Source organism: Leptodactylus fuscus, chromosome 8, assembly GCF_031893055.1.
Source record: "Leptodactylus fuscus isolate aLepFus1 chromosome 8, aLepFus1.hap2, whole genome shotgun sequence".
Lineage (NCBI taxonomy): Eukaryota > Metazoa > Chordata > Amphibia > Anura > Leptodactylidae > Leptodactylus > Leptodactylus fuscus.
In genome coordinates this window covers 5397477-5412660 of record NC_134272.1, presented here as the reverse complement: position 1 = coordinate 5412660, position 15184 = coordinate 5397477, and the positions used below count along the sequence as shown (strand labels likewise).

The 15184-nt window shown below is 45.1% G+C and overlaps 2 protein-coding genes across 4 annotated transcripts in view; one reads left to right on the top strand and one right to left on the bottom strand.

Annotated features, from left to right (window-relative positions):
- Positions 1–15184, top strand: part of CHLSN (cholesin) — a 153904-nt gene that overhangs the window by 66067 nt on the left and 72653 nt on the right. For all 3 annotated transcript variants that reach the window (XM_075285099.1, XM_075285097.1, XM_075285098.1), the window contains exon 3: positions 5349–5381. In XM_075285099.1, the coding sequence (XP_075141200.1) occupies positions 5349–5381 (33 nt within the window). The remainder of the gene's footprint in view (positions 1–5348; positions 5382–15184) is intronic.
- On the bottom strand, positions 681–14014 carry LOC142216961 (uncharacterized). Its single transcript, XM_075285093.1, has 2 exons — positions 13889–14014; positions 681–2795 (listed from the first exon to the last, which is right to left on the bottom strand). Exon 2 carries the CDS (start codon positions 2752–2754, stop codon positions 1792–1794), a length of 963 nt encoding a protein of 320 aa, XP_075141194.1. The 5' UTR covers positions 2755–2795; positions 13889–14014; the 3' UTR covers positions 681–1791.

The following is a 15184-nucleotide window of genomic DNA, read 5'->3' as shown; positions in this document are numbered from 1 at the left end:
CACTATATGTGGACTGACCGCTGCCAGCACTTACACTATATGTGGACTGACCGCCATCAGCACTTACACTATATGTGGACTGACCGCCATCAGCACTTACACTATATGTGGACTGACCGCCGCCAGCACTTACACTATATGTGGACTGACCGCCATCAGCACTTACACTATATGTGGACTGACCGCTGCCAGCACTTACACTATATGTGGACTGACCACTGCCAGCACTTACACTATATGTGGACTGACCGCTGCCAGCACTTACACTATATGTGGACTGACCGCTGCCAGCACTTACACTATATGTGGACTGACCACCGCCAGCACTTTATATTAAACTCACAAATCATTTTGCTGCCTTTAATTCCAATCTCTGAAATTTTTGGAGCCAAATTACAATGCCTTTTTAATCCCATTTGTGAGCATTTTAGTTGCCATTTTGATGTGACCGCAGCTTTCCCCTCTGAGTTTGCAGGATCCCCAGTAATATTTCCTAGATTCCTTGTTGCAGATTTCCTGTTCTTTTAGTTGATGTGATTGTGATTGTAGCGATCATGGGGACGGGGTCAGCTCACGTAGGTGAATACATGACAGCCGATCTGTCATAATAAAGAGACCCCTCCGTTATATAGATGAGAATACTTTACCTTGTGTACAGATGAATATTATCTTATACAATGTATATACAGCACATACAGACAGATATAGCATTGCAGCGGTAAATGTCACTAACTCACGCCAGTCAGTAGGTCGTGTAGAAAGTGGAGACAGATTTCAGGACAGACGAATCCGATGCACTGAATTCATCAAACATTGTACAATATTTGCTAAAAATTTACTTTAAAAATTCCCCTTCTGATAAATCTTCCCATAGTCTGTAATAGTGAATACAACATATATAACGGTACTGAATAGAATACATAGAGTAGAAGTGTATAATACTGAACCCATGGCACAACATGTCTGCTGGATTAGTGGCAGCATTAGCCCAATTTTAGCTATTCCATTGACCCGTCATCCACTGTGATGTCCACTGCTTCATCTCAGGTTTAAAGAGGATTTCTGTGTCCTACAAAGCACCAAAATATGGCGGCATATCTTGGGTTCTTCCAAGACCCAAAGTATAAGGAGGATAAAGAGGGACATGGAGCACCTTCTGCTTCACATCAGCACACCCTGCCCACCGTAAGGGTAAGTTCACACAGGGTTTTTTGGAATGGAATAGTTCCGATCCAAAAACCGGGTAGCCGCGACTGAAAGCCGGTGCACTGCTCCAGCATCCAGCCTCCCACTCTGCTCCGGATTAGTCCAGAAGAGGGGAGTGTCTTCAGGTGCGAGGCGACTGAAAAATGAGCATGTCGCTTCTTTTTTCCGGGAGCCGGAGGAAATGGTTCCCGGAAATAAGACCTGAGTGTCTCCCATTGATTTCAATGGGAGCCGTCTTTTTGGTCAGGGTTGTGAGGCGGATACAGCCTCAAAACCCTGACCAGAAAACTCTGTGTGAACTTAAGAACACTTAAGACGTGCTTGTCCTCTGTCCTTATCCCATAGTATTTGGGTTGATGTCTGAGGAGATCGCTACACCACTTCTCTCCATCCATTGAAACCAGATGAAGCCATTCCTGGGCTGGACCCACTCAGGAACCTAATAGGCGTGCAGAGCCCACCTCAATGGTGCCGTCACCCCGAGCGTAGCGATATACATTTTATTTTCAGTCTTTGTCTTTATAATATCGACATTTTACTTTGAGGTCTTCTCCTGTTGGGAATCCTCATGGGCACCAGTTCTGGTTAGATAACACTGTTGGTTGCATCTTTTCTTCTGCACATATTGATTAAGAATTGTACAGATTTCTTAAGACCGTCCCGACATGGTTTATGCAAGACAAGTGTGAATAGAAGTCTAATGCAACTTCCACTGAATACTACAAGTTCTGCAATATTTAGGACTAGTTCCTCTCTCAGGGACAGATACGAGCCATGAATCTTTAGCCCTGTCCTCCTGATCAGCATGATGTTGTAAAACAGTCGGCATATAAACATAAGTGCGATGTGACATAATAGCACCGCGTGAACCTGGAGCTTCTCAGACATTTCCACTTTTCGGGCATGAACAATCAATAGAATGGTGAATATTAGGAGAACCAAGGATGGGAAACCAAAGCCTGCCGTGAACTTCATGATGTCATATTCTGGTTTGGCGTTTAATGGGTCCATCTGGCATTGCGTTATATTCTGAAGTCTGTCGTAAGTTCCCAGCAGGGACACATTGACTATGGACATAAGAACGGACAATGTCAAAGTCAGGAGGACGTTTCTCAGATGACTTTGAGATGTTGTGGAGTCCTCCATGATGAGTAAGAGGGGGAACGTTAAAATCAGCAGATACTGTGAGAAGTAATAGCTGACATTGATGAAACACGATAGGACGCCACAACTCAGATTGGAGATTATCAGATAGCCTGGTCTTGTCTTGGAGGTAAAAGAGTACAAGACGATTGTGATGTCTGTCACCGCCAACGCCAGAAGGTAGAAGTCCAGGTGATCGAGGGCTTGGTGCTTTATCTTAACTTTGATGAATATAGACAAACAGAAGACACCGGCCAACAAACCAAGAGGGACGAGGATACCAAGGTAGCTGTGCATGACCCTCGAGATGATGTTTTGAGAAGTAATGATCTCTGTGATGTCTATGTGAGGACCCCCCAGAGTCTGGCTGGGGTAGAAAAGCCCCGTCACATTGTGAAAGTCCATGGCTGCTCCAACCCGACTCTTCAGTCTTGTAACTTTTATATCTGTAAGAAGAAAAGAAATATTCAAAGTAATCTTTTTATAGAAATAAGATGAATGACACAGATGGACACATACATTTCCATATGAATTGACTTCGATTTTCTCCAGATCTGACCAAACTTTTACTATTAGGACGGCCGATGGACTAAGGAGAACCAATATTTCCTTCTTTCCTGTTGCTTATATTGCACCCACATATTCTGACTGTTCTGGACACATTTAGCCCTTCTCAATTTGATTTATAGGTCTCCTATACACACAAATGCCAATTTCATAGAAAATCGAGGAGTATGAGAGGAAACTGGGGAACGATTGGGAACCCTGGGAGGGATTCGGACCCCAGTGCTAAAGTCAACAGAGCCAACTATGGAGCCAAGTTTTCCAATGCAATGTGTTATTTATGTTGTGTATTTTGGAGCCTTTACACATCAGAAAGTTGTCAGATGAAGCTTCTTTTGGGTGACTGATATTCTCTTGAGTTCCCCTAAATACACGCACTCTTGCTTAGGTCTGGTGTGATGTGTTTTCATTGGGGCCATTGCCAGTCTTGATTTGCAGCGACCTCTTTCCTCTGCAGTTAAAGGACGGGTCATGTTAAAATTCAGTAGGCGCCATTCTTTTTCCTTTGACCTCAGGTGTCGAGAGAGAAATGCCCCAATGTATATATTAGTTATATGTCTCTTCTTCTGACAAACGCATTGGGTTCTGACCGTCATCTGCAGCTGGCCATCCAGATTAGACTTGTGTCGCCTGTAATAAACTATGAGAATCTAAGGCTTCGTTCACACGGGGACGGAAGAGCGTATTTTGGTCCTGATTTTGATGCATCAAAATCTGGACCAAAATACGCTTGCCACGACTGTCTGTCGCGGATTCCCGCTCTGGAATGGAGCCAAAATGAATGGTCATAGACCAAAGGGTGCTGATGCGAGGCAGAAGCCGCAGAATCCGCCTGAAGAAAGGGCAGCTCACTTCATGGAAAAAAGATTGCGAGTGGTCTCCATAGACCGCCATTGTGAGGGGGCGGATTATGATGTGGATTCTGCACCATAATCTGCCCCCTCTGTGCCTGTGGGAATGAGCCCTAATGTGTATTGTGTCACTTTAGCCATCTATTGTCATGACGGGACAATCTTTCTATTGATACTCATCACTTCTATGGCCATCCTTTGTGAGCCAGTTGGATGTTTTCAGTGGCCAGGTTTTAATTTCCATAGACCTGATTAAAAAAACAACTACAAAAACATTCTGAGCACTAAACCTCTTGGCGGTGGCTTCTGTCCAGCGCACACAGTTATCCCAGAGGTACAAATAGACCCGCGCACCTTTTTATTGTGGGTTTTGGTTTGTGGTTTTTCTTGATGTGTAAAGTTCTTTGCTCTGCCCTGTGGGATGAGACGGTTCCGCTCTATTGTGGTGCTGTATCATTTACTTCCTCCCCTGTCCTTAGTGAGTCCACGACAAGAATAAGCGGCGCTACAATCACTTGTGTTAGATTTGTCATCCTGCGCTTGGAAGGTCTAAGTGGTGGAGAATTGTCCTTCAGTACACGAGAGATGGAGCGGCCCCGGAGCAGCCGGCCTTTATCTATCTCCTATCTATCTATCTATCTATCTATCTATCTATCTATCTCCTATCTATCTCCTATCTATCTATCTATCTATCTATCTATCTATCTATCTATCTATCTATCTATCTCCTATCTATCTATCTCCTATCTATCTATCTATCTATCTATCTATCTATCTATCTATCTATCTCCTATCTATCTATCTATCTATCTATCTATCTCCTATCTATCTATCTATCTATCTATCTATCTATCTATCTATCTATCTATCTCCTATCTATCTATCTATCTATCTCCTATCTATCTATCTATCTATCTATCTATCTCCTATCTATCTATCTATCTATCTATCTATCTATCTATCTATCTATCTATCTATCTATCTCCTATCTATCTATCTATCTATCTATCTCCTATCTATCTATCTCCTATCTATCTATCTATCTATCTCCTATCTATCTATCTATCTATCTATCTATCTATCTATCTGTCTCCTATCTATCTCCTATCTATCTATCTATCTATCTATCTATCTATCTATCTCCTATCTATCTATCTATCTATCTATCTATCTATCTATCTATCTATCTCCTATCTATCTATCTATCTATCTATCTATCTATCTATCTGTCTCCTATCTATCTCCTATCTATCTATCTATCTATCTATCTATCTATCTCCTATCTATCTCCTATCTATCTATCTATCTATCTATCTATCTATCTATCTATCTATCTATCTGTCCCTTTGGGGTTAGTCAGTGGGGTTTGTCTGTAACTACTATTTTAGCATTCCATCTGTCCGTTGTTCTGGTCCTCAAATGAACAATAGACACCCGAAGCTATTATGAACCTAGCATTAAATGTATTAGGCAGGTAAAAGAATGCAGTTTTTGATTGAAAAAAAGAAGCACTGTGTGAATCTAGCCTTAGGAACTGTCCTGACTTTACAAGCGATTGATAATCTACATGTTGTTTATTTTCAGGTCCCTGAAGAATCTGCTCCCGAAAGATCTCCGGTAAGATTTATCAGATTTACCCTTATGACTATTATGTTCTAGCTGACCTGGCACATGAATAACCCCGCCATACACACTACCATACACCAGAGTTAGACGTTGGATGTGAACATGGCTGATCCTTTTGTTCTCAAGGGGTATAAGGCCTCATTCACATCTGCATTGGTATTCCGTCCAGAGGACTCTGCATGGGGACCCCCCGACTACCGAACGCAACTGCAAGCGGTGTGCCAGTGAAAGCACATGGACCCCATAGACTATAATGGGGTCCATGTGCTTGCTGCCAGATCTCTGCATAGATCATGCGGACAGGAAAATAGTTCACCATCTACTTTCCTGCTCCTGCCCACATGATTTGTGCGGGCAGCGCGTGGCCAGCACACGGACCCCATTATAGTCTATGGGGTCCGTGTGCTTTCACTGCATAGTGCTTAGAGTTGCATTCAGTAGTCCATTTGGGGGGTCCCCATGCAGAGTCCCCCGAGCGGAATACTGAATGTAAATGTGAACGAAGGATAAGCCACCACCAGGGGTGTTTTATTACCCTCAACCTGGTGTGTGAGGGGGGAGGAAAGGACTAGCTGCCTCATTCCTCTACCTGCTTTCTATCATGTCCGACCAGCCTTAGGCACACACAAATCCGTATGACTATCCCAAGATGGCTCCGTAGTAGACAACACTGCTCCAGCCTTCTGACTCTTTACTACTGGGATTGGACGGAGCCAGAATAAGGTGATGTGTCAGAGTTTCTTTATAAAAGCATTTGGAATTGGAGGGTTTGAAGTATTTAGGAATATGGATTATAATTTATAAGTGTCCGACATAAAGCAAATGAGTCCGTTAATGGAGGCAATGACCTACGAAACGCGTCGCCTGTATTCTTAACAAACCTTTTATCTTGAATGGCAGCGACCTTCAGGAAGGTGCAGGATTGTGTAGGATCCGATCCCCAATACTAGAGGGCACTCCAACCCCACAGATCTCCTATTTTGTGACATTTACTTCCCTACTTGTTTTTTAGCTCTGTACTTATCACGGCTGAATTGTGTGGAAGTTCTACATTGTGATTGTACGTTGTCGTCCCTATGAGGCGAACAATCCCAGAACTTCCTGCAGGACACGTAATTGTATTCCTTGTACTTTTCGGTCCTTGCGCGCCGCTCCTCGCCTGACATTTCACAATAAGTTTTCATTATTAATGAGCATTTCTTCTGACATTTTAATTCCCTCTGCTAAAATATGAAACGAAATTCAATAGTCTGGCATTTGTGTCCTCTCCTAAAACCGCAGCTCCTGGGCGCAGAACTTTTTTGATTATCGTATGCTAGATTCACACTAAAGTTGGGAGACTCGAGCGTCAATACAGACACAGACTGATACAACAGCCGTGACACGTGGAGCCCGGCCGACCCCGCTGACTATAACGGAGTCTGTTGTTTTGAAACTGAAACTTTCAGAGAACTTTTTTCCTCCGCTGATACTGCGGCGGAGTCTTCAACAGATCAGATGTGAACGCAGCCTGAATTTTAGAGATTTTGTGTTCATTTTATGTAACATGGAACCTTATCATCCGATGCCATATTGGGGTCGGCAGCTTCAGAGACCCGTCTGGATAATCCACTTCTGTACTTGGTTTATGAAGGCAGTGTGACTTTTTTTGTCTTAAGCTTGCTACACATGAGTTTAAAGGGGCTTTCTGGAACGTAAACATTGCTGACCTATGCAAGTTAATGTGGCTGAGCTGCAATACCAAGCACAACCTCTGTGAATGTGTGGTGCTGTGCTTGGTATTCAGCCAGATGTGTCAGACCCCCAACGATCACATATTGAAGATCTGTCCGATCTGTCTGTTCCAGATGGGCATTGATGCTGCCGATCAGTCAGTGGTGGGGTTATTCATATGAACAATCGCATCATCCATATAACCAAATGGCACAAAATAGGAAATAACTGAAAAAAATCATTCCAATCCGTTCACATACATCTAGAGCTGGCACCTTGATCTGTTCGGTTACATTGTGTTGCAAGAATCGACCTGATGGAATTTGAGTCCGTCTTGTAGCGAGGAAGTTCTGGGACGTATCCAGAGATTGGCAGCGGGTTTTGGAGCCTTCGGCCTTGAGTAATCTAGAATTAATGGATTGTCTTTGGATCCAAGAACTCATTAGCACGTTCTTCATTGTCTAAGGGGGTGTCCATCTGGTTGGAGAAATTTCTTCCAAAATCTCTAGCTTATGGAACTGAATATTTTATACATTTCTTGTGTGCACGGCTCTATGTAATGGTAAGATATGGAGCATGGCCTATAACGTGTCCCTTCCGAATAATGTAGGGATCTGCCGCTCATTATAAAGGATCAGCGTTCCTTTCCCAGGCATCAGGTCACATCGCCCAATGACTCTACGTCTTATTATTATAAATATTCTTGATTTGTTGCCCAATCCACAAATCAAACATTTTCTCCTTAAAACTTGTTGAGCCCCGGCCAACGTAAACAGCCTAGAAAATGGCCGTAAAATTTATTTCACTGTTTGATTTACAGATTTTCTTATAATAATAGATGTCAAATCACAGAAAATACGGAATAAAAGACAAGTATAAATGGAGGTCTGGAGATCTTTGTCTCTTGTGCGCGAGATGATTGGACTTTAGTGTTGTCCTTACATCCCCCTGCTGAAGGACTTAAAGGGATCCTATCAGTCAGACACAATTTTTTGTAGGTACCTCGTCGGAATAGCCTTAAGAAAGGCTATTCGTCTCCTACCTTTCGTCGTCTCCGCGCCGCCGTGCGCCTACAATCCCGGTTCTTGTCGGTATGTAAATGAGTTCTTTCACAGCACTGGGGGCGGCCCTAATGCTGCGAGAGAAGTCTCTCCAGCGCCGCCTCCTCTTCTCCAGCAGCATCCTCTTCAGCCTCATCTTCCGGCGGTGGCTTGTAACTTCTAGGCCTCGGGCCTTGGGCAGAGCAGACTGTGCATGCCCACAGGCCACGAGAAAATGGCCGCTTGCACAGTATTGGAAGCGGCCATTTTCTCGTGGCCTGTGGGCATGCACAGTCTGCTCTGCCCGAGGCCTTAGAAGTTACAAGCCACCACCAGAAGAAGAGGCTGAAGAGGACGCCGCTGAAGATGAGGCGGCGCTGGAGAGAGTTCTCTCGCAGCATTGGGGCTGCCCCCAGTGCTGTCTGAGCGCTGGGGCCCGCCCCTAGTGCTGCGAGAGAGCCAATTTACATATCTAGAAAAACCGGGATTGTAGGCGAACGGCGGCGCGGAGAAGACAACGAAAGGTAGGAGACGAATAGCCTTTCTCACGTGGTACCTACACAAAATTTGTGTCTGACTGATAGGATCCCTTTAATGACCGATTTAATTTGTGTGTCTGGGTCGGCAGAGTCATCTCATTAGATGGCGAAACAAGTGGGATGTAACGACAGTTCTGTTACTGCTAGAGGCCTACTTAAAGGGATAGAGAGTGTGTGTGTGTGTGTGTGTGTGTGTGTGTCCCAATTTTTTATTGTTTTGTTTTCTATGTCACTATCCAGATTAGAAAAAAAAAATCACAGGCAACAGGGTTACAATAGAAGATAACGACTCTGCGGACAACGCCACATAACACCCATCAGTACGTCCATTATGGAAGGGTGCGCCTCCAATATGGCCAATCCCAGAAAAGGTTTCACATAAAGGTTTCTGGGACTGTAATAAATTCTCCATTCTCTGCAATGAGATGTCGTCTTGGAAGATTTCCAACTACAGACTGAGGGATCTAAAGATCTCGGCGTCTGCAGGTAATGGGGCAATGCACTGGGGGGAGCGTTATGGCCGCTTTGTGTTTCCTTTCCTGAGAAAAATGGAATTTCATGGCGGGTACAATCTAATGCGTTACGTCTGTTTTATGGATAAATATTGCTGTGCGTTCGGAGCCACCTAAGATGTCATCACACGGAGAGGACTTGGCTATCACCACAGCTCAGAATGCAAGAACATCTGTCGCCCGACGCATTTCACGTCTCGCTCAAATTGCTCTTCACCGAGATTTTAGAGACCAAAATATTCCAGGCTTGTGCGTGAGGTAAAATAGTTTTTTATGGCTCATCATCTTGTCATCCGTCATCGCGGCAGAACATTCGGCCATCTGCTGTGTTTACCAATCAGTGTAATATCCTCGTCTGATGGACAATAATGGACAGAATTGGGGACGATTGGACTTAAGGTAATACATGCAGATAAAACACGTGTTGACCTGAGGCTGAGGTTAAAGTCCTGGCGCCACGTGATACGGTTTCAGTGAATCCACTGAAGGTAACTGTGGAAACCTCCGGCAGGGTGAGGTTTATCCAGGACGGGCTTTGTGTCATTTTGACTGGATAAAAAAAAGCACAAAATAAGCCGCTTCTAATATAGAATCTGTATGGAAACAGTAGGCAAGTTGTTCTCCAAAGCCCTGCAATGGGAGTGCACCAGCTAATATAGGGAGCAACTGCAAGAATAACAATACTGGAATAAGTTGCTCTGGAAATCAATTTGCAGAAGTAACTGGAAAAATATTAACTTTAAAGGGATCCTATCAGTCAGACACAATTTTTTGTAGGTACCACGTCGGAATAGCCTTAAGAAAGGTTATTCGTCTCCTACCTACGTCGTCTTCTCCGCGCCGCCGTTCAACCTACAATCCCCGGTTTTCTTGGTATGTAAATTGGCTCTCTCGCAGCACTGGGGGTGGGCCCCAGCGCTCAGACAGCACTGGGGGCGTCCCCAATGCTGCGAGAGAACTCTCTCCAGCACCGCCTGCTCTTCTTCAGCAGCGTCATCTTCAGCCTCTTCCTCCGGCGGTGGCTTGTAACTTCTAAGGCCTCGGGCAGAGCAGACTGACAGTATCGTAAGCGGCCATTTTCTCGTGGCCTTGGGCATGCGCAGTCTGCTCTGCCCAAGGCCGGAGGCCTTAGAAGTTACAAGCCATCGCCGGAAGAAGAGGCTGAAGAGGACACTGCTGGAGAGAGTTCTCTCGCAGCATTGGGGACGCCCCCAGTGCTGCGAGAGAGCTTATTTACATACCGAGAAAAAACAGGATTGTAGGCGAATGGCAGTGCGGAGAAGACGACAAAAGGTAGGAGACGAATAGCCTTTCTTAAGACTATTCCGACGTGGTACCTACAAAAAGTTGTCTGACTGATAGCATCCCTTTAAGCTCAAAACAACATTACTTAAAAATTACTTGGTGGGAATTAGAGATTCTAGAAGATTAGTGAAGTGAAATAATATTTTTTTTCACCAGAAATAGCGCCACCTGTCATTGGGCCCTGGTATTACAGTTTATCACTATTTCAATAGATACTCTGCTGATTTTTTTTTTTTTTCTTTACACATTATATTGTCTGTAGGACCTCCCCCTCCATAGTAAGAGTTGTCTATCCACAGTGCCGTTTAGGGCTCGTTCACATGGGGCAAGAGAGGGCGGATTTTGATGCCAAAACCACCTTAGAATCTGCCCCCTCACAATACAGGTCTATGCAGACCGCAAGCTGGCCTTTCTACAGGCGGATTCCGCAGCTAATTCATCCGCAGTGTCCGCCTCGCGGCAGCACCCTCCAGACTATGCCCATTCATTTGGGCCTACTCCAGAGCGGGAAGCCGTGACTGTTGGAAGTCGCGGCAGACGCATTTTGGTCCTATTCTGATGTGGTTTCCCGCGTCAAAATCAGGACCAAAGTACGCCATCCCGTTCCCCGTGTGAATGAGGCTTTATATTTGTCCTGCCTTATCTTATATCTTCTTCAATAAGTCACATGATCACAGTGAGTCGTATTTTCTAGCGTGGGTTACTGTACAGCCGTCTCTTTGTTGCCTGCAGATACATCTGAGAACTACCATGTGACCTCAGAGTCCTGCCACCACGTTCTTCTGCCCTACCTCTTCTTTCACAGTCCCCCCTGCCCCTGCTCTTAATCTTCTCATTATAGCTCCCTTCTCTCACATACGGCCCATATACTATACAGTATATGGAGCATTTTGCAAAAATCGTAAATGGACATGAGTACAGATACATTGCATACCTTATAAAAAACAAAACAAAATCTGGAGTTTGACTTTAAATAGGGATCAATTGCAAGCACATGGACAAAGTGGTGCAATTCCTCCTCTGCTCTAAGATGGGATTGACCCTGAATTCTTCCTTCCTAAATTCTCTTTAGTTTTGCTCCGGTCCGTGCCCACAGATAATAGTGCAGGGGCCTTCTCTTAATCTTGTATAATGTCTATGACAAATGAAAACATCTAGTGACTGGATTTGGACTTAAGTTGCTCCACCAGAGGGAGCCAAGATCTTACTAAAGGGCGTGCAGAATCTTCAGAGGTTCTGTAGTCAGGTTTGTGTACCCGGCTCCGTACGCCCACAATCCCACTAACAACATTTACTCCCCTGGTGCGAGCACCTCTACTTACCTGTGTGAATGGGATTGTAGTATACATGCCTGCCCATCCTATGGGAATGATCTCCCAATCCAGAGCTCTGTCAATCCTATAGAAGCGGATGGAGCGCTGATCGTACAGTTAATTTAAGTTAATCCTCCTCCTCCTATGACATCACCCATCTGACCTAAGCAGCAAGAGCAGTGCACCCAGGGCTAAAGCTCCGCCCACAGTGCACCAATGGCCTCGTTTTCCTAAGATTTAAAAGTTGTTCTCTCCAAATCTACACAAGTGACCTATAAAAGAGAGTCGGCTGTTTTATCACTGTAATGCAGCGGAGCGGGCGAATATACTTAGGGAAAGAAGACGTTGGACATCCTTAAAACGCTGTCTTAGGTTTGTAGTAATAAATCTCTGAGTGGCGCCAAAGTGGTTGATCTCGCTATCGAACCCTTTGATTTCGGAAGTTGGTGGTAGTAAAAGATGGTAAATTTCACCAGAGTGATCTTATGTAATATATAAGAAGAATATGTTGTCTATCTCTACTCGCCACCTATGGGAGAATAGAGTGGGGGGGGGGGGGAGACTGACTGACGTTGCACCATTCATTTCCATGGAGGTAGCTGAGTGCTGTTCTTTGGCACCCCCATGAATGCTGTGATGGGTGTCAGTACTGACCACACATCCATACACAATGGGGAACAAAACCCCCCTATTCTGACTGCTGGGCCGAAGCCTCACCCCTCGGCAAGTTATTCCCTATTCTGTGGACAAAGGATAACTTCTTAAGACTGGAGAACTCCTTTAAGATTGGACGTCAATTTCTGATCAATGTATAAAACCTCCAAAAACTGTTTTTCAAATATTCACAAATTGTCCGTCCCAAAAGCAGCTTAATATGCAACAAATGTGCTAAGGGACGAAACAGACTGAAATATTAGCTCTTCCCCATTGCTCAGGGACGAGCACGTTACAGAGGAAACTTCTACTTGTTTTCCAGATTTCTGCTTATTTTTAAACCTAGCATTTATTTTTTGGTTTTTGACTATATTTAACCTGCTCCACCCGGCCCCCGTACAAAGAAGGGTCTGTAATAAGGAGCTGCGGTTGGTGGAGGGGAGGGGGGAGCAAGAAAGGAGAGCAAGGCTCAGGTCAGAGTATGCAACGTACAGATCTCATCAAGGGAGCCCTGTGCTGTGTGCACTTGTGGTGCCGGATTTGGAAGTGATAACCAGTCCCTTGTGTTCCAGTCTTTGCACCCCTGTAATAGTAAGGTGCTGCACATACAATATGAGTGTGGGCACCAGTCTCACACCGTGAACACAACCTCGGGTGAATCTGGATAAGTGATACAAAATATATATAGAAAAGGCTGAATAAAGAAGTTTCAGGTCCCTTTTATAGTGCAAAAGTGAAAGTTTTTGACTTGTGATCACATCAGGAGCGTCTAAGTGTGGGGTAGTCGGAGTAAGAGAGCCCTTCTTCAGGCCTGTTTGGGTAGAGGAGAAGATAGTCATTGGCCCACCTTGTGGGAGTGTTTTTGGGTGCATTTCTAGCCCCATTTACATGAGCGGGCTATGAGGGCGGCCTGAGCAATGGCATGTTCTACAATTTCATGGATCGGTCATGCTTAATAGATCCATTATTTCCTATGAGACTGTGTGCTGGCCTTTAGGACTTCCTAGCCATTGTCTTGTCATGTGAATAAGCACTTAGTTTATCAGTATTACTAGAAGGTGCCCTCAATGGCGGCCGCTAGTTGTCATTGGATATTCATAGCCCAGCAATATTCCTCCATGATGTATCCTACATGTGTCCCCCTTTATAGCCTGGTGTGCAGTAGATCTCCTCTTCTTCTTGTGGTGAGCCGCTGTGTCTCCAGTGACACTTGCACAGTCCGCCGCTGTCTGTGCTCCAGATTGCTGACGTTCTCCAGATTGGCTGCGTGTTTCTTAAAATTCCCGAAGTTCCACTGCTGAGGCCAGGATAAACATTTGGCCGTCAGACCCCAACCCTTCTATGTTCTATACACTCTACAGCTACACAACATTGTCACGACTTACACAATAGTGACAGATGGTCCTGTCATTAGTCACTTACCTTCTATAGCGTCACTTCTCACCGGGGACCGAGCGCACACATCTTACTCCGAACCTCGTCTTGAGAAGCCTGCCATCCTCCTTTGTAGCTCTGCCCAGTATTCAGTCCTATGATTTAGCCGTCCTGGGGCAGTAACGGAAGTTACAAGCAGTTCGAGAAGTTCAGGTTACATGTGGAGCTGCCTGTGTGTTTTGTTTTTTTTTCCTTCCACCCGCACCATGTGACGGAATATGAAAGACCACAAAAGGAAAGTGCGCCTTGTTATTGTTCAGCAGCGGTGACATGGGGGAGGGGGGGGTGAAGGTCTTTCAGTTTCATGCTGTGTATGGGATTTCTATCTTGTCACACAAATGTGGCGGCATTGTCCTGGATTTTTGGTGCAGATTCTGAACAGAAAAAGTGTGAAAATGTATTGTGTAATGGAATTCCACAGACCCCAGCCCTGCAGATAGATAGGTTACTGTCACCAGAACCAGCTTATCACCCCAGCCCTGCAGATAGATAGGTTACTGTCACCAGAACCAGCATATCACCCCAGCCCTGCAGATAGATAGGTTACTGTCACCAGAACCAGCATATCACCCCAGCCCTGCAGATAGATAGGTTACTGTCACCAGAACCAGCATATCACCCCAGTCCTGCAGATAGATAGGTTACTGTCACCAGACCCAGCATATCACCCCAGCCCTGCAGATAGATAGGTTACTGTCACCAGAACCAGCGTATCACCCCAGTCCTGCAGATAGATAGGTTACTGTCACCAGAACCAGCATATCACCCCAGCCCTGCAGATAGATAGGTTACTGTCACCAGACCCAGCATATCACCCCAGCCCTGCAGATAGATAGGTTACTGTCACCAGAACCAGCATATCACCCCAGCCCTGCAGATAGATAGGTTACTGTCACCAGAACCAGCATATCACCCCAGCCCTGCAGATAGATAGGTTACTGTCACCAGAACCAGCATATCACCCCAGCCCTGCAGATAGATAGGTTACTGTCACCAGAACCAGCATATCACCCCAGCCCTGCAGATAGATACACTCACCGGCCACTTTATTAGGTACACCTGTCCAACTGCTCGTTAACACTTAATTTCTAATCAGCCAATCACATGGCGGCAACTCAGTGCATTTAGGCATGTAGACATGGTCAAGACAATCTCCTGCAGTTCAAACCGAGCATCAGTATGGGGAAGAAAGGTGATTTGAGTGCCTTTGACCGTGGCATGGTTGTTGGTGCCAGAAGGGCTGGTCTGAGTATTTCAGAAACTGCTGATCTACTGGGATTTTCA